Source organism: Pantherophis guttatus, chromosome 11 (genome assembly GCF_059756535.1).
Source record: "Pantherophis guttatus breed Tessera chromosome 11, ASM5975653v1, whole genome shotgun sequence".
Classification (NCBI taxonomy): domain Eukaryota; kingdom Metazoa; phylum Chordata; class Lepidosauria; order Squamata; family Colubridae; genus Pantherophis; species Pantherophis guttatus.
Window position 1 is genome coordinate 459,750 of NC_142073.1, and position 14,475 is coordinate 474,224.

A 14,475-nucleotide genomic window follows, 5' to 3' on the forward strand; every position below is an offset into this window, starting at 1 on the left:
AAAAAACATGTTAGACATCAACAGAGAATAAAAGCGGAATCAAATCCCAGCTTTTAAGAAGTCACCCCATGGGACTCCCCTGCCAAGTCCCCCACAGCAGGAGGTCAATCCCTCGGCCATGAAGCTGCCTTCACGGCCAGCCAGCACTGATGGAATGGCCAGAAGAAGGAACACCTGCCACAAAAATTACAGAAACACTCCATGAAGATTTAACAAACCTGTCCCCTTTCCCCCATAACCAGACGCCATGTGGTGGGAGAAGAGACTATAAACTCACGTTTGCCACAAAAATCTGTGGCAAGAAGAATATATGTGTATGAATGTATGTGTGTATAATATATATATTATATTATATATATATATATATATATATATGCCAATGTACTCATCTAGTACAAATAGCAAAATAGTTTATCATTTACTAAATACAAAATAGAGCTTTCCAAAAAATGAAACACACATTGGATATAAACCATTCAAAACTTGAACGACTGAAAACTGTATTCAAAATTAAATGACCTCGAGTAGGTCTCTTTCTGAAAAGTTCCCTTCATATCGGCAAAAGAGCCTGTACTACTGAAAACGTAACCCAAACTTCTTGGGACAGAACACATGGACCACTAACAGAAGAGACGGACTGGCACAGCATGAGAAAGACCCCCCCTCACAAGGGAGACAAGTGACATTCTTCTCAACACAGAAGACAAACAGCTGAGGCATACTCAAAACAGCCCCCGAGGTCAGCGAGAGCTGCACAGGGACACTCTGGAGTGGCAGACACCCCACGCATGGTGGATGCGCAAGAGACCTGGAGGTGGCTGCAGGCAGTGAACCCCAGGAGAGCATGCCAGGATCACGTGGCCTGGACCGCACTGGCCTTTTATCAAACACCTCTGGCAGGAGCGAGGCTGCTCCCCACCTTTGAGTTCAAAATGGAGCTTAGAGAAGGTCCCATGTTCCCAGCATGGAGCCTCCATCTCCCAGCAATGGCAATGGTGTCAAAAGCAACCTAAACTCTACTCTTCCTTCCTTAAATCCTGCCATGCATTCACCACAAACATTTTTTTTCTCGTTTTCTGGTCCTCCGAAAAGTTAATTCTGTACATGGCAGAATATTTAAATAGAAGGGTGGGAAACTCCAGTGAGAAGCTTTAAGAAGAGTCAGCCACCGTTTGATCAAAGCAGACTCCGAAAAGAGCCCAATTCCTTAGACCAGCAACTGGTTCCTTCTGAGAAGGGAGAACAGCATAGCACTGAGGTCACTTGCGCCCAGCTGTCAGCAAGCTACAGCCCCGATCAGAGGCTGCCTTCCCTGCAAGGCCCTCCTGGTGCTCCCCAAACCTCCCCCACCCCAGGGGCTCCTCCACCACTCTGATGGGAGCAGCTGCTGCTTCAGAGCCCAATCCAGACATAAACTTTCACCACCCAACACGTGCAGCAACAAGCCATGATCCTGGGTGGGATTCACAGCATACACAGAAGACTTTGCCATACCACTCAAACCACATTTTTCAATGGAAACCATTTCCATACTTGGCCACAAATCATGGGAAACCGTCAAATGATTGAGGACACAGGAAATGCACCCAAAGAATTGTGAAAACCAGAAAAAGAATGGGAGAGGGAGAGAGCAAGCCCAATGTTCTTGTCTTGTGCTGCTGACACGTGACAGCCAAACTCCGTATCCGTCTCAGAACTGGGGACGGGGATAACAGTCCAACTCATGCCTGGATAACATAAAACCTGGCTTTGCCCCCCACTTCAGCAGAACTTCCAGAGTGGTGTTCTTCCAAAGCAAGAATGAAAATGTTGCTTCCGGCCATCTTTCAACGAAGAGTTAACGCTACTTTGCTAAACTCCAGAATCACCAGAGATAATGCAGTCTGTCCAGTGCAGGATTTCTGAATGAAAGAAAGAAAACAAAAAGACATTTATAAATAACACAAAGACTCACCCTCCCTCCCTTGCGTTCAGCAGCCTTCAACAACAGGGTTTTCTCCGTGAAAAGGTACTCAGTGAAAGGCTGTCATCAGATTAAAAGTGGATACAACCCAGCACTGTCATCAGATTAAAAGTAGATACAACCCAGCACTCTTAAGGGCTCATGTTGGAGCCCCTATAATGGCAGCCACTCCATTCTTCTCTATGCTTATTGCTTCCAGACTCCTGTCTGGGAAGTCCATAAAAAGGTAAACAGGACAAAACACCAGCAGCCTCACCATAGTTGCTTCTATCTGCTCTGGCTCTGGTGACAGCTGGGCACAGCCTGCCACCCTTTGATGAGTGAAACAGTAGCCGGTGATTCAATTTGGGACACTTTGGAGCTTGTAGAGCAAAGCTGTGAGATCTGCTACCTGTAGGTTAGAGTCGTGATCCTCTTGGCTCTTCAGGCTGCTAAGCAGGCTAGGTTCATTTATTTCTTTGTAAAACTGATTAGCCACCCATCCTACCACAAGGCAACTCTCGTCATCTTCAGGCTGGTGCCTTCGGCTTCGTGCCTGTGCGAGCAAAGCGTGATCGGAGCTGCCGTCTCTCTATAAATACTGGTGGGGAGGTGTGGGGTGCTGGTTTTGTTGCTGTGAGTGGGTTGGTTGCCTGTGTTGTTACATCTTGATTAGCTGATGGAGTTGATGTTTGCAGATTAGTGGCTGTTTCGTAACATCCTGTGTGGGTGAGGTCCTTGATGTGTGCCCATTAGTCTTTTGTGTTTTAATGACCTGGGTAATGGGCTGTGTGTTAACATCCTGAGTTCTAGTGTTGTGATATCCTGAGTTTTTTGATGTAATGTCCTGAGCAGATGGCTATGATGCCACATCCCGGGCTTTGGTTTGGCTCCAAGTTTGAGCTCTTGCCATGTGTTCATGGCGTGTCAGTTTGCTTTGTGTGGGGATCGGAGGGGGGGTGTAGCAGCTGGTGATGCCGCCATGGTCTGCACCCCAAGCCTCCATCGTCCAGGATGATGACAGCAAAAACAACACAGCTGATTACAAGTGGGAGACAGCTGGAAGGGCCTATTACACGTGCAAGGGCTAAATTGATTAATGGCATATAAAGGCAGAGATCTCTGTAATGGTAGTTTAATACTCTGACAATGTCAGCAGATGGCTAATGAAAGCTTAGTAAAATAAAATTTTAATTCTTTTAAAATTTTAAAATCTTAAGTTCTGGAGTTCGCAGTATGTCTGCCTCTCTTTTTTTTACTAATATACCTGGAACTCGTATTTTTAGAATAGTTTGTAATATATATATATATATATATTACAATATATATATAATGATATAATAAATATATATAATGATATAAAAAATCTGGATAATCAACCTAGCTCTAAAATGGAGAGGGACGAGAAGGGGGTAGGAGCTCTTTTAACTCTATTAACCACCCCAACACTGAAGCCCCTCCTTTGGAACCCCAAGCCAGCTGGCAGAGCCAGATCTTTAAGCTCTTGCCAAAAGTCAGGAGGGTTGGCGCCAACCTTACTTCGGGGGGCAAGACATTCCAAAGGACAGGCGCAATGGCAGAGAAGGCTCTACTCCTGGACCCCAATAGACAGAATGCCCTGGCCGATGGGCCCAACCCATGCCTGCTCTGCCAGCACCAGTGGGGCGGGCCAATCCCACTGGGATGAGACGGTCCTTCCAGGAGCCTAAATTCAAGCAGCCATCATTGCTTCTCTGAAAGAGGAGATTATGCAGGGTTGTAAAGGATGGGGGAAACGGAATCAATGACAGAAGAGGACACAGTTTATCGGGATCCCTTTCACTCTGGATTGGGGCCCAATAATGCTGAAGTTAACATGGCAGTGCTAGAGTGCCTTTTTTATAACTGCATTCAACTTGGCAGAATTTCAACTGCCTCGAGGTTTTAAAGAAAAAAGTGTCTAGCAATAATGACTAAGATGATATATTATGGCCGACACACTCCATCCACACAGTTTTCTAAGCAAAATCATTCAGTGGTAACCAGCACCTTTGGATATAGAGCTGCCTTTACCTCCAAAGAACCCCAAAACAAGTGCCTGATTCAAGAATTAGGCCTGTGCTCAATCGGCTCGCAAGATGAGCGCTAATCCCATCTCCTTTCTAGGCAAACAACAGCACAGAGAATGCTACATGCTCTCCAATTTCATTAATTAAAAACTTCTGCAGCTTGAGAAAGGTTCTGGCTTACCTCACTTTTAGAAGGAGCCAGCCATGGTATTGTTCCCCTGATTTTGTAGGGATACAAGCAAGTCATCAATCTTCTTCATATTCTGATTGGTGGTCATTGCAGAAGAAATCTGAGGACTCTCTGACATTTGCTGGGACAGGAGAGCTGTGACAGATGGCTGTGCCTCATTCTGTGCTTGGCTGAGGGTCATCATCTGCTCTGACACGGAACCCGGTCCAGATGTTAAGAGCTGGCCACAACCTGCTGAAGAAACAAAATTCCAACAACGCATCTAGATCAAGGCTGATGACCAACATGGTCTTGCAAACATCACTCAGAGCCAAGTGTAAACTTGCTGAGCAGGGAGAACTAAGCAGAATCATGAATTTGAATGCGAATTTCAACCCAAGTAGTTACAATGCCCATAAAACCCCACAGCATTTTGATCTGAATTAATTCTGTATTTGTGTTTTCATAGCTTAGGTATGTAAAACAGAATGCCAACATTAGAGGCAGACCAGCAAGGAAAATCTAGTGCTCTTTACACTCAGACTTACTGTCTTGGATGCCAAAGAGGAATATCCCGGAGGTCTGTGAGGATGAAGTGGAGTTCTGCAGCTGGCTGATGGAACTTCCAGCAGATGCATTGTGAAACAAAGAGGCTGCTTGCTGTTGCTGCTGCTGCTGCTGCTGCTGCTGGGGGGGCGATGAAGTGTCCTGGATGTTTGGCAGGTTGCTCTGTGAGGAGTACAGAGTGGGTTGCTGCAACTCCTGCTGGCTCATGTTGCTCTGCAAGGCAGACATGGAAGCCGATGATATGAAGAGGGTGACTGGCTGCTCCTGAGGGCTGGGGGATCCCTGGACCAGCTGGATCTGGGGGGAGCCATGGAATAAACTTGGTGGTGGTTGTGGAGGCTCAGCTTGGGTGGAGCCTGAACTCTGGCTCTGGAACTGCATGGGCTGCTGCTCTTGGCCCCTCTGGGCCAGGCTACTCTGGGGGTGGAAGAGAGGCTGGCTCTGCTGTTGCTCCTGGCTGGTCATCGTGCTGGGATTGGAGCTGAACAGCAGCGTTGGCTTCTGAGAAGCCACGGAGCCCATGGTGTTCTGACTGAACCGCATGTTTTGCTGCTGCTGCTGCTGCTCTTGGGTGGAGGCACTATTCTGAAGAGCCACAAGTGAATGCTGAGCTTGGAAAATGCTCCCCTGTTGGTTGGGAGGCACCCCAGAGGGAGGGAGGGGGCCTAGAGCTACTTGGGCCTGGAAGAGACCCTGATGTGTTGACTGGTGCTGCTCCTGGGTGAGCAGAGGGCCTTGGAGGTGGGGTTGCTGGAAGGAGGGTTGCTGCTCAGTCCTGGCCGGGCCTTGCAAGGGAGAAAGAGAGCTTTGTGTGGCAAAGAATGGCATCTGCTCCTCCTGCGCAACGGAGGAGCCCAAAGCATTCTGGGAGAGAAACAGGCTGCCTGCCTGCTGGTCCGGAACAACTCCTAGGCTCCCCTGGGAGTGAAACATGGGCTGCTGCAGCTGTTCAGAAGAAGAGGCAGCATTCTGGCTGTGGAAAAGAGAACTGGGGGTCTCCTGAGAGATGCTCTGGGTGTCCCCAATGGGGCTCTGAGAGTGGAACAGCTGAGGCTGGGAATGGGCAGCCGGGGGCAAAAAACTGCCGGCCTGGAGAGAGAGCATCTCTCCACTCTGCTGGAAGAGCCCCCCGCCCTGCTGCTGGGCTCCGGCGCCTTGAACGGCAGCCATCATGTCCTCTGAGGAAGGAAAAAGAGCAACCTGGGCCTGGCTTTCCCCACTGTGTTGCATTTGGACCATCGCCTGAAACACGGTGCTCTGCATCTGTTTGGCTTGTCCTGAAACTTCTTTGCCTTCCGCAGAGCCCGAAGCAGGGAACATGGCAGAGCCGCCGGTGGGCACCTGCTCCTGCTGCTGCTGCCCTGGAGTACCTGCGTCGTTGCTGGAGACACTGGTGGGAGGGAACAGCTCACACTGCATTTGCATGTCTTCGTTTGCTGACAGCCCACCTATCAAATGGGAAGTTGGCGGGTACACTGGGGACTGCTGGATGCTTCCATTTCCCGAGGAAGAGGAGGAGGAGGAGGAGGAGGAAGAGGAGGCGAACAAGTCGGATGGCATGCGGCTGGAGGCCTGGCAAAGGCCCTGCTGCATGTCAATCACCATCGCAGCAGACGTCTCCATCGCTTGCGCCTGCTGCTGCACTTGCTGCTGGCCAGCCAACGAAGTCTCCGGTTGTGGGTGCATGGTCTCGGTTCCGCTGGGGAGAAGGTCTTCTACTCTTGAATGAACGGTGTCCGATGAAGAAAACATGCCCTGGTTGACTCCATTCTGGATTTGGCTAACCTGCTGGAAAATTTCTACATTGAGCTGCTCTTGAACATCCTCACTCTCGGAGCCTGAAAAGAGGACAGAGGACAGCTGCTGCTGAGCTTCCAGGACTTGCTGAACCAGGTCAACGTTTCTGCTGCTGTTGCTGCCACTGCCACCAGGGCTGGACTGAAAACTCCCCGCCTGCAGCTGCTGGATTGTGCTCTGAAGCTGGCTCACCCCGCCGGCTGAGGAGAACATGCTTGAGGAGATCTGCTGCTGCAGTGCCTGGCTGGACTCCTGAAGGGGAGGTGGCTGTTGGGCGGCCTCCGTCAGCTGGGACAAAGCCATGGCTGTGCTGTCCGATTGCAAAGCCTCTCTGGAGGAAGGCTCCCTCAAGGGGAACTGGGAGGGCTGCTGCAGAAGGGTGTCGCTGTTCTGCAGTTGGTTCGGAGCAGCGGCGGCTGGAAAACTGCCAGACTGCACCAGGTCCGGAGCCTGAAGGGTAGGCCTGGTCTCAGGAGGATACTTTGGTTGCAGGGGCTGCTTTTCGCTCTCTTGAGCTAAATGAGAAGCAGAAGAGGAGAAAGGGCCGTTCCCCAAGATGCTGGATATGGTGGTCTCCAAAGTTGTTTGAGATTGCCCAATGGCGCTGGTTGTCTGAAGAGAAACATGCACACATAGCAGTAAGATTCAGAATTTTCACTGCCTAACCATAATTCAAGGAGAAAAATAAACTATCCTGAATTCTACATTATATACTTTCCACTGAAAATATTTCCAATTTTTAGAAATCCATTCCTTACATCATTAATTTGCATTGTTATGACCACCACCCTGAAGAAGAAGGTTATGTTGTTTTATCAGAACGGATTATAATATCTTAAAACCACAGTCAGAAGACATAAAGCCTTTTTCCCCAGGTGATTTTGCTAGAATGCCGACAGTTCTTCTGGTGGGCAAAACTGTTAATACATGAGGTTTGTTATGCCAGTTCAATTTTAAAAGGACGGCATATTATTGTATTATCACATCTTTCCTTTGCTTATTTACAAGCAAGGGGAAAAAAGTATTTTCATTTCAGTTAAACTCCTCCTATCTATTGGAAAAAATGAAAGAAATATTTGTAGTCTTACCAAAGCTGTCACATTAGATATCAAACTACATTTGATGTTAAACAAATGTCCTGAATAAAATCTTTATAGTTTTCTTCTTTTTTTATAAAAGACATATGCCCAGAATCATTTTTCTGCTTACATTAAAGGCAGGAAGAGACATTTTCTCGGCCACAAGTTCCATTGGAGCAGCCTCTTCATTCTTAACGACACTGTTTGGCCTGAGAGGAGTTACCAAGGCACTGGGGAGAAGATTTACTTGGTCCAGCTTGCAGCCACTGGAGTTCGCTGCAGGAGGAAAAGAAGAGAATTCACTCCCTAAGTCAGCCCCAGGAGGATGAAACTCAAAAATACAGCATCTAATGCAGAGAAGAGCTGATGATCTTTCCTGACAAGTCCTGGCTGTGCACTAGCTTGTCTCTGCAGTAAAAGACACTCCTGAAAGCCAATGTCAACCCAAATGGCTGCTACACACACAAACACCCATGTCACCCTGAGGATTGACACATCTCTTATGGTTCAGCTTATCAGCACAAACACCTTAGCCTGCTTGTTAGGCCAGGTAATCTCTGTCTTGCTTGTTTATTACATTTATATCTCACCACAGTAAAAATCATTCTCAGAGTTAAGTTAGAGGTTCACGAGACTTTGTAATGCATTTTTGGAAGTTGGCCGGGAAACAGATCAAAGGAGAAATGGCACACATTAACAGAAAACATCTGTAGCCCTAAAGTTCCTAAATAAGTCACTCAATTGTGATGGCCCTTTTTCAATGTGATGAACTCAGCAGTTTTACAAAGTCTTCGGCTAAGATGATAAGAAAGGCTGCAATTGAGAATTACCTTTGGCTGCATCATCAAAAGAGCAGGGCTGGGTTGGGCTGGATATTTCCTGCTTCACATTCACATTCAGAGTCTGAGCTGCTGATGAAGAAATGGAACATTCAAGAGAGATGTAAGCAAGGAAATTATATGTCAAGCTTCCCAGTTTTTCAGTTCAACAATAAGTACAAGTGTACACATTTCAAGAACCAAAGGCCAATGATTGAAACATTCAGCACAGCTCCCTGAAATCTGTGGTAGTTGCACACAGTCTCTTTCTCAAACTGCAAGCACTGCCCAGGATTTCCTCAGTCCAATGATTCGTGTTCCCTGGCCCAGCAGTGCAAACTTTGACTAAGACCCCACACCTTGCAAATATTGTGCTTTTTACATACATGTATCTGGAGTGTATGTAAATTGTTGTATGTCATGTGATCTCCCAGCATTGGTCATGACAAAAATCCCAACAGAAACAGGTGTAGTTATTTGCTGGTCATGGTAAGGTGGCACCTTCACAATCAGATGATTCTGAAAGGAAAAAAAAAAGTGGCAAGATATTAATAGCCTCCAATCTGGGATATCTGACATAAGAAAATTTAGATGTTTATCAAAAAGGGCCTAGCTCTCCTTCATTTCAGAAATCTGGCATACAAACAAAAACTTGCTGGTGACTTCCTTTGCTAAAATTTATCGAAGGGGGGAACAGAGGGAAAGACAGAGGACTCAAAACAAACTCAAGTTTCCTCTACGGAGCTCTTAAAGGCAAGTAAGTACATTGGCACTCAATCACACAAACTCTGAACGTGAATCTGACTTTCCAAGCTGAGGAAAACTTCCAACAGAGTCCCAATCCTAACAACCACTAAGGAGAAGGAATGGATAGGGAACTCCCAATCCAAGACCTGCCCTGTTCTTTGGACTCAAGAGAACTACTAGTTTGCTAACAGCTGCTTCTGTGAGGACAACAGAGCCCAATCCCTTTTTCCACCACAGAAGTGAAGAGGATTTCATTTAGGTATGTATGACTTGATGTTCAAACATATAGCTTTACAGCTGTGTTGCTCCCTAGAGTAGCCTCGAGGACCTGCGGTGGCACAGTGGTGAAAATGCAGTATTGCAGGCCGACCCTGCCCACTGCCAGGAGTTCGATTCTGACCAGCACAAGGCTGACACAACCTTCCATCTTTCTGAGGTCAGTAAACAGGGACCCAGATTGTTGGGGGCAATAAGCTGATTCTGTAAACTGCTTAGAGGGCTGTAAAGCACTGTCAAGTGGTATATAAAGGCTATTGCTGGCCTTCCTGAGGCAGAAAATAAGGGCTATAAAATAATTTTACATTTGGATCTTATATTTTTGATCTGAATGCAGATTTACTGCAAGATTTGTTTAAATATAACAACTGACCACCTTACATGAAATTACCATTTTGAGTCTGACATCTTATCACAGCTGAAACTAGGACTCCCAAATGGCCAAATTCAAAAAAGTTGGAATGGCTTCCACACAAAAGAGAATTTAAAGAAGAAATGAAATGCACAACAATTTTGCAATTTAGGGAAAGACTGGGAGAGAGAAATAAAATAAGCAAAAGGCTGCAGCAGAAAATAACTCACCTATAAGCAACTTAACAACAACAACAAAAAACTCCGATCTGATACTACTTTTCCCTCTAATTCTGTTTGCTTAAAAGATCTGAACTCAGATTATTGCTTTTACCACAGTCTTAATCTACATTCAGCCATAAAGCTTCCAGAGATTTCAGAAAATTTATCCTTCCCATTAAGCACAGGAATAAAATGCATCTACATGCCTAACTGAACCTCACTTTCAAAACATATCATAAAATGGGATCGTTTTAATAGTAATGCCTAAATTAATATTCTCAAAATCAAATGGATAATTACATCCCTGAGGAAGCAAGTACCTGATGAAACAGCTCCATGTCAATTTCTGCCTCGGCTTTCCAGGAGCTTTCATCTGTTTGAAAGCAAGGCAGGAAAGTTGTTATGCAAAGGCACCAGTCAGCTGTTGAGGAAGTCACAGCTCTCACGCTGGCCGTTCCAGTCCCCCTGGAGCTTCATTTGCCCAACCTCGGCACATACACCTTGATACCCACCAGAGATGTTCTCTTGGAAGATCACTTTGGTTCCCTTCAGAAAATTCTTCCCAATCAAAAAGACCTCCTCTTCTCCTTTCACTGAACAGCTATGCAGGCTTTTCTTGAGGATTTCCGGCACACCTGCAGGTTGAGCTATGCCAAAAAGAAAATGAGATTTAACTGAAAATACCCACACTATGAAAAGCTTAAGCAAAAGTCAGATTCAAAAAGTAAGACTCCTTTTCCATTTACAGGGGAAAGTACAGCACAATTCCCTCCCGGGAACTCATGGCCAGCTGTTGCCATTTTCAGAATGGAACACATTTATGAGCTGAGGTCCTAATGTAATATCCAAATTCTGTTTATCTGTGTTTTATTCTTCACGTCACTAAAATAGATCATTTTATGCAAATCCTCTTAAGTTCTGTTTCAGTAAATACTAAAAATAGCTTGTGGTTTTGTTTTGGTAAAGTTTAATCCTCTGTAGATAAGCAGGATAGCTCAACAAGTAAGGAGGCTTTTGGTCATTAGGAGCCCTGCCTTACAGTTCGACTTTGCCACTTACTGCACAGAACGGGCGAGGACGGAGTCTGTAGCGTTAGAACAGAACCATCTTTCCGCGGGATGTTGACACGGAAAACCAGTCTGGCTCGAGTGCTTTTTTTCTTAGAACCAGCGATGCCTATTCGGGCTTCAACATCTGCATTCCTCAACTTCAGAATTCCAACACAGTCCACCCTAGCAACATAGGATTAATGTTTTCATTATTTTAGTCCTGCCAATACATGGGAAGTGGCAAGCTTTTCAAGAGATGCAGCAGGTCTGCAGTGACAACAGAAGCAACCACCAAATTATCACATTTCAATGCCCTGTAGCTGTGGTAGTAAGAAAGCTGACCTGTCCAAGATCAAGCATTCAACTTTACTTTGGAAAACAAGATATCTGTTACATGGACCGTCACTAGATATTGTTGGATAATTCCTTTTCCCACCAACAAAAGGTGACAATACAACAGATGCTTTAGGACAGGGACCCCCAACCTTTTGGGCAGCAGAGACTGGTTCCATGGAGAAAGATATTTTCTGCGGATCAGAGGGGGCGTGGTTCTGCATGCTGCCTGCATGTCATGGATGGGGCTTCGCTTGTTTGTGCGACCTGGTTGCTAGCATGGCGCAGCCTGGTACTGATTCATGGACCAGGGATTAGGACCCTTAGTTTAAGAGATGAAAATACATCACTGCATGCAATGGACATAAGAGGCTAGTTTTTGTAGAAGGATTGGAATCACCTAACAATGCTGGTTTTTAAATACCTGGAAAACACTGCAATAAAAATAATTTGTTAAATTTATATGCTACCCAACTCCCAGGCTTCTAAAATGGTGTACAATTTGATTTCTTTGTTAAAAGCAAAAGGTCCTGAGAGCTTTAACTTGCCATACAATATGCAATTAATAGAATGAGTTAATGACAATTCAGTTCAGATTGTCTGGAAAAGTCTGTTATCTCAGGCCCAGTGCCCGGCTGTCAGTCTTTGCCTCTGAGGGGTCCCCACAGTGCAGAAACATGTTAGTCCACCATGTTTCCTGACAGTTAGAACTATTAATCAGTGGAACAACTTGCCTCTAGAAGTTGTGAATGTTCCAACTATGGAAGTTTTTAAGAAGAGATTGGACAAAGATTGGTCTGAAATGGTAAAGGGTTTCCTGCCTGAGCAGGGGATTGGACTAGAAGACCTCCAAGATCCCTTCCAACTCTGTTATTATGTATTCTGTTTCCATCCAGAATCCAACAGCCTCCCTCCCACCTTTTCAAGCAGCACTAAGATTAATCCTCTCTCTGCAGATATATTTAAACATAGAAATAAACAATATTCCAAAACAAAGAAACAGAAATGGCATTACCGATTTACTTCAGGGTTCAGATCTGACTTTACTAGGGGGAATTACGTCAACTGGCTGAATGCTCATCAATGGACCAACTAATCATCAGTATGAAACTACATTGCTTCTCCCTCTTGTGAGAATGAACAATTTATACACTGCAGCATTGGAAAACAGGCTTTCCTCAAACAAGTTTTACATTTCCCAAATGAAGGAGAATTTAGGGCCCAGCTAAAAGACCCTTCACCCAAATCCATCATCCCAGGGAAAACAAAGCATTTGACTCAGGATAAGATGTCAAATGGGACCAACTTCCAAAGAGAGACTTGCAGTATTCTAGGCATTAAGAGTGGGAATGTGGAGCTTGCCGAGGGACTTCTGTAGAGTGGCTATTTTCAGAGCCACCACTAAGTCTGCCTATCCCCTTCTGCTGTGTTCAGAGAGGCCCTGAGTGAAGGGCTTGTGTGGAAAAGCAGAGACAGACTCTCCTGTGAAGTTCAAACAGTTTCAGAAGAGATCATGGGAAGGCACTTTTTGTCAAGAGCAATTAGAATACAAACAGATTACCCAAAGAGTGTGTGTGTGTGTGTGTGTGTGTGTGTGTGTGTGTGTGTGATAATAATCAGAAAAGTTGTTCACTTTTGCTGATAAAGAACTGGAAAGCTGTTAGTCATAACCAGAACACCAAGGAAGCCGCTAAAGGTTGATGATGAGAGTCCACAAGCTTTCCTTCCGGTTCACATTGCAGCCTGAGAGGGGAGAGAAATCCTCTCAAAGAACCTCCATACTTCTTTTTACTAAGAACAGAACAGAACAGAACAGAATAGAATTTTTTATTGGCCAAGTGTGATTGGACACACAAGGAATTTGTTTTGGTGCATATGCTCTCAGTGTACATAAAAGAAATAAATGTAATTTTAGCCAAAAATGGGTCTAACACCACCCAGAGTGCTACTCTTTGTGTTTGGGGCCCTTATAAAACTTATTAGTAAATAAGTAAGAATCCCAATGTCAGATTTACTCTCATGAAGACATTAACCCTGACAGTGTTCCCAGAGACGAGCAAGGCAGGATGGAAGTCTATCAAGACTGACAAAGGCACCAGCAGGGCAATGAAAAGGGACTCACGCCAGGGTCATGCTGTTACTTGGATCCAGGCCCACTTCAATGACAGTCGTGCCCTCGATGTCCACCTCTTTGCAAGGCGTGGTGTTCCGCCCTGTGACCCTGCAGGCCTGATAGAATCCGTGGGGCTTCACCCGGCCAGAGTCATTACCCACAAATATCTGTAACGTCACAGGATCGTTGTGACCTTCCAGCTGGAATCACAAACCAAGAGTTAATGGACCACGTGAAGCACTATTAATCTGCCAACAACGCAAGCACAAACATTTTTTGAACAGCGAACACTGACTGGTACCAACAGTCTTCCTCTGCTGAGCAAAACAGATGAATTCTTTGGATTTTAAACATTTTGATATTTTTAGTTAGGGGTTGGACTTCAGGGCGCCACTCCTCCATCGCAGGGAGGCAGAGCCGATTAAGTGGTTCCGCCCCAGATGCCTAATGGACCCTGAAGGGTTCCAGAAGGAGCTTGGGGAGATACCTGACTCCCTTGTCCACAGTCCGGCCGAGACCCTGGTAGCTGCCTGGAATAGGAGCATGAGTGGCGTAGGAGGCTAATGCCTCCTACTAAGGCAGCATTTAACATCCAGCTGCCTGCAATTACTGCGAGTTCAATTCTCACCAGGCTCAAGGTTGACTCAGCCTTCCATCCTTTCTAAGGTGGGTAAAATGAGGACCCGGTTTGTGGGGGCAATAAGCTGACTTTGTATAAAATATACAAAAGTATGAAGGCTATTGCTTAACGCATTGTAAGCCGCCCTGAGTCTCCGGAGAAGGGCGGCATATAAAAATAAATAAAAATAAAAAATAAATAAAATAAAATAAATAGGGCAGCATCTGGGGCACTGGACCAGATTGCACCTTTGCGACCTCTCCATGGCGGTGGATCCAGGAAAGCTGCCTGGTTTACCGAGGAGCTCCGGGAGATGAAGCACCAGAAGAGACGTCTAGAGCGACG

General features: G+C 45.8%; 1 protein-coding gene across 6 annotated transcripts in view; it reads right to left on the minus strand.

The window, feature by feature from the left end:
• Positions 1–393: 393 nt before the first annotated feature.
• NFAT5 (nuclear factor of activated T cells 5) overlaps positions 394–14,475 on the minus strand; it is a 46,192-nt gene continuing 32,110 nt past the window's right edge. For 3 of the 6 annotated variants that reach the window (XM_087877063.1, XM_034426707.3, XM_060682441.2), the window contains 10 exons: positions 13,521–13,711; positions 11,076–11,248; positions 10,529–10,663; positions 10,337–10,389; positions 8,807–8,939; positions 8,433–8,513; positions 7,733–7,878; positions 4,708–7,135; positions 4,172–4,414; positions 394–1,901 (listed from right to left, as the gene is read on the minus strand). In XM_087877063.1, coding sequence (XP_087733189.1) covers positions 4,179–4,414; positions 4,708–7,135; positions 7,733–7,878; positions 8,433–8,513; positions 8,807–8,939; positions 10,337–10,389; positions 10,529–10,663; positions 11,076–11,248; positions 13,521–13,711 — 3,576 coding nt within the window. In that variant the 3' untranslated portion in view covers positions 394–1,901; positions 4,172–4,178. The remainder of the gene's footprint in view (positions 1,902–4,171; positions 4,415–4,707; positions 7,136–7,732; positions 7,879–8,432; positions 8,514–8,806; positions 8,940–10,336; positions 10,390–10,528; positions 10,664–11,075; positions 11,249–13,520; positions 13,712–14,475) is intronic. The other 3 variants (XM_034426711.3, XM_034426709.3, XM_034426708.3) reach the window with 3 other exon arrangements.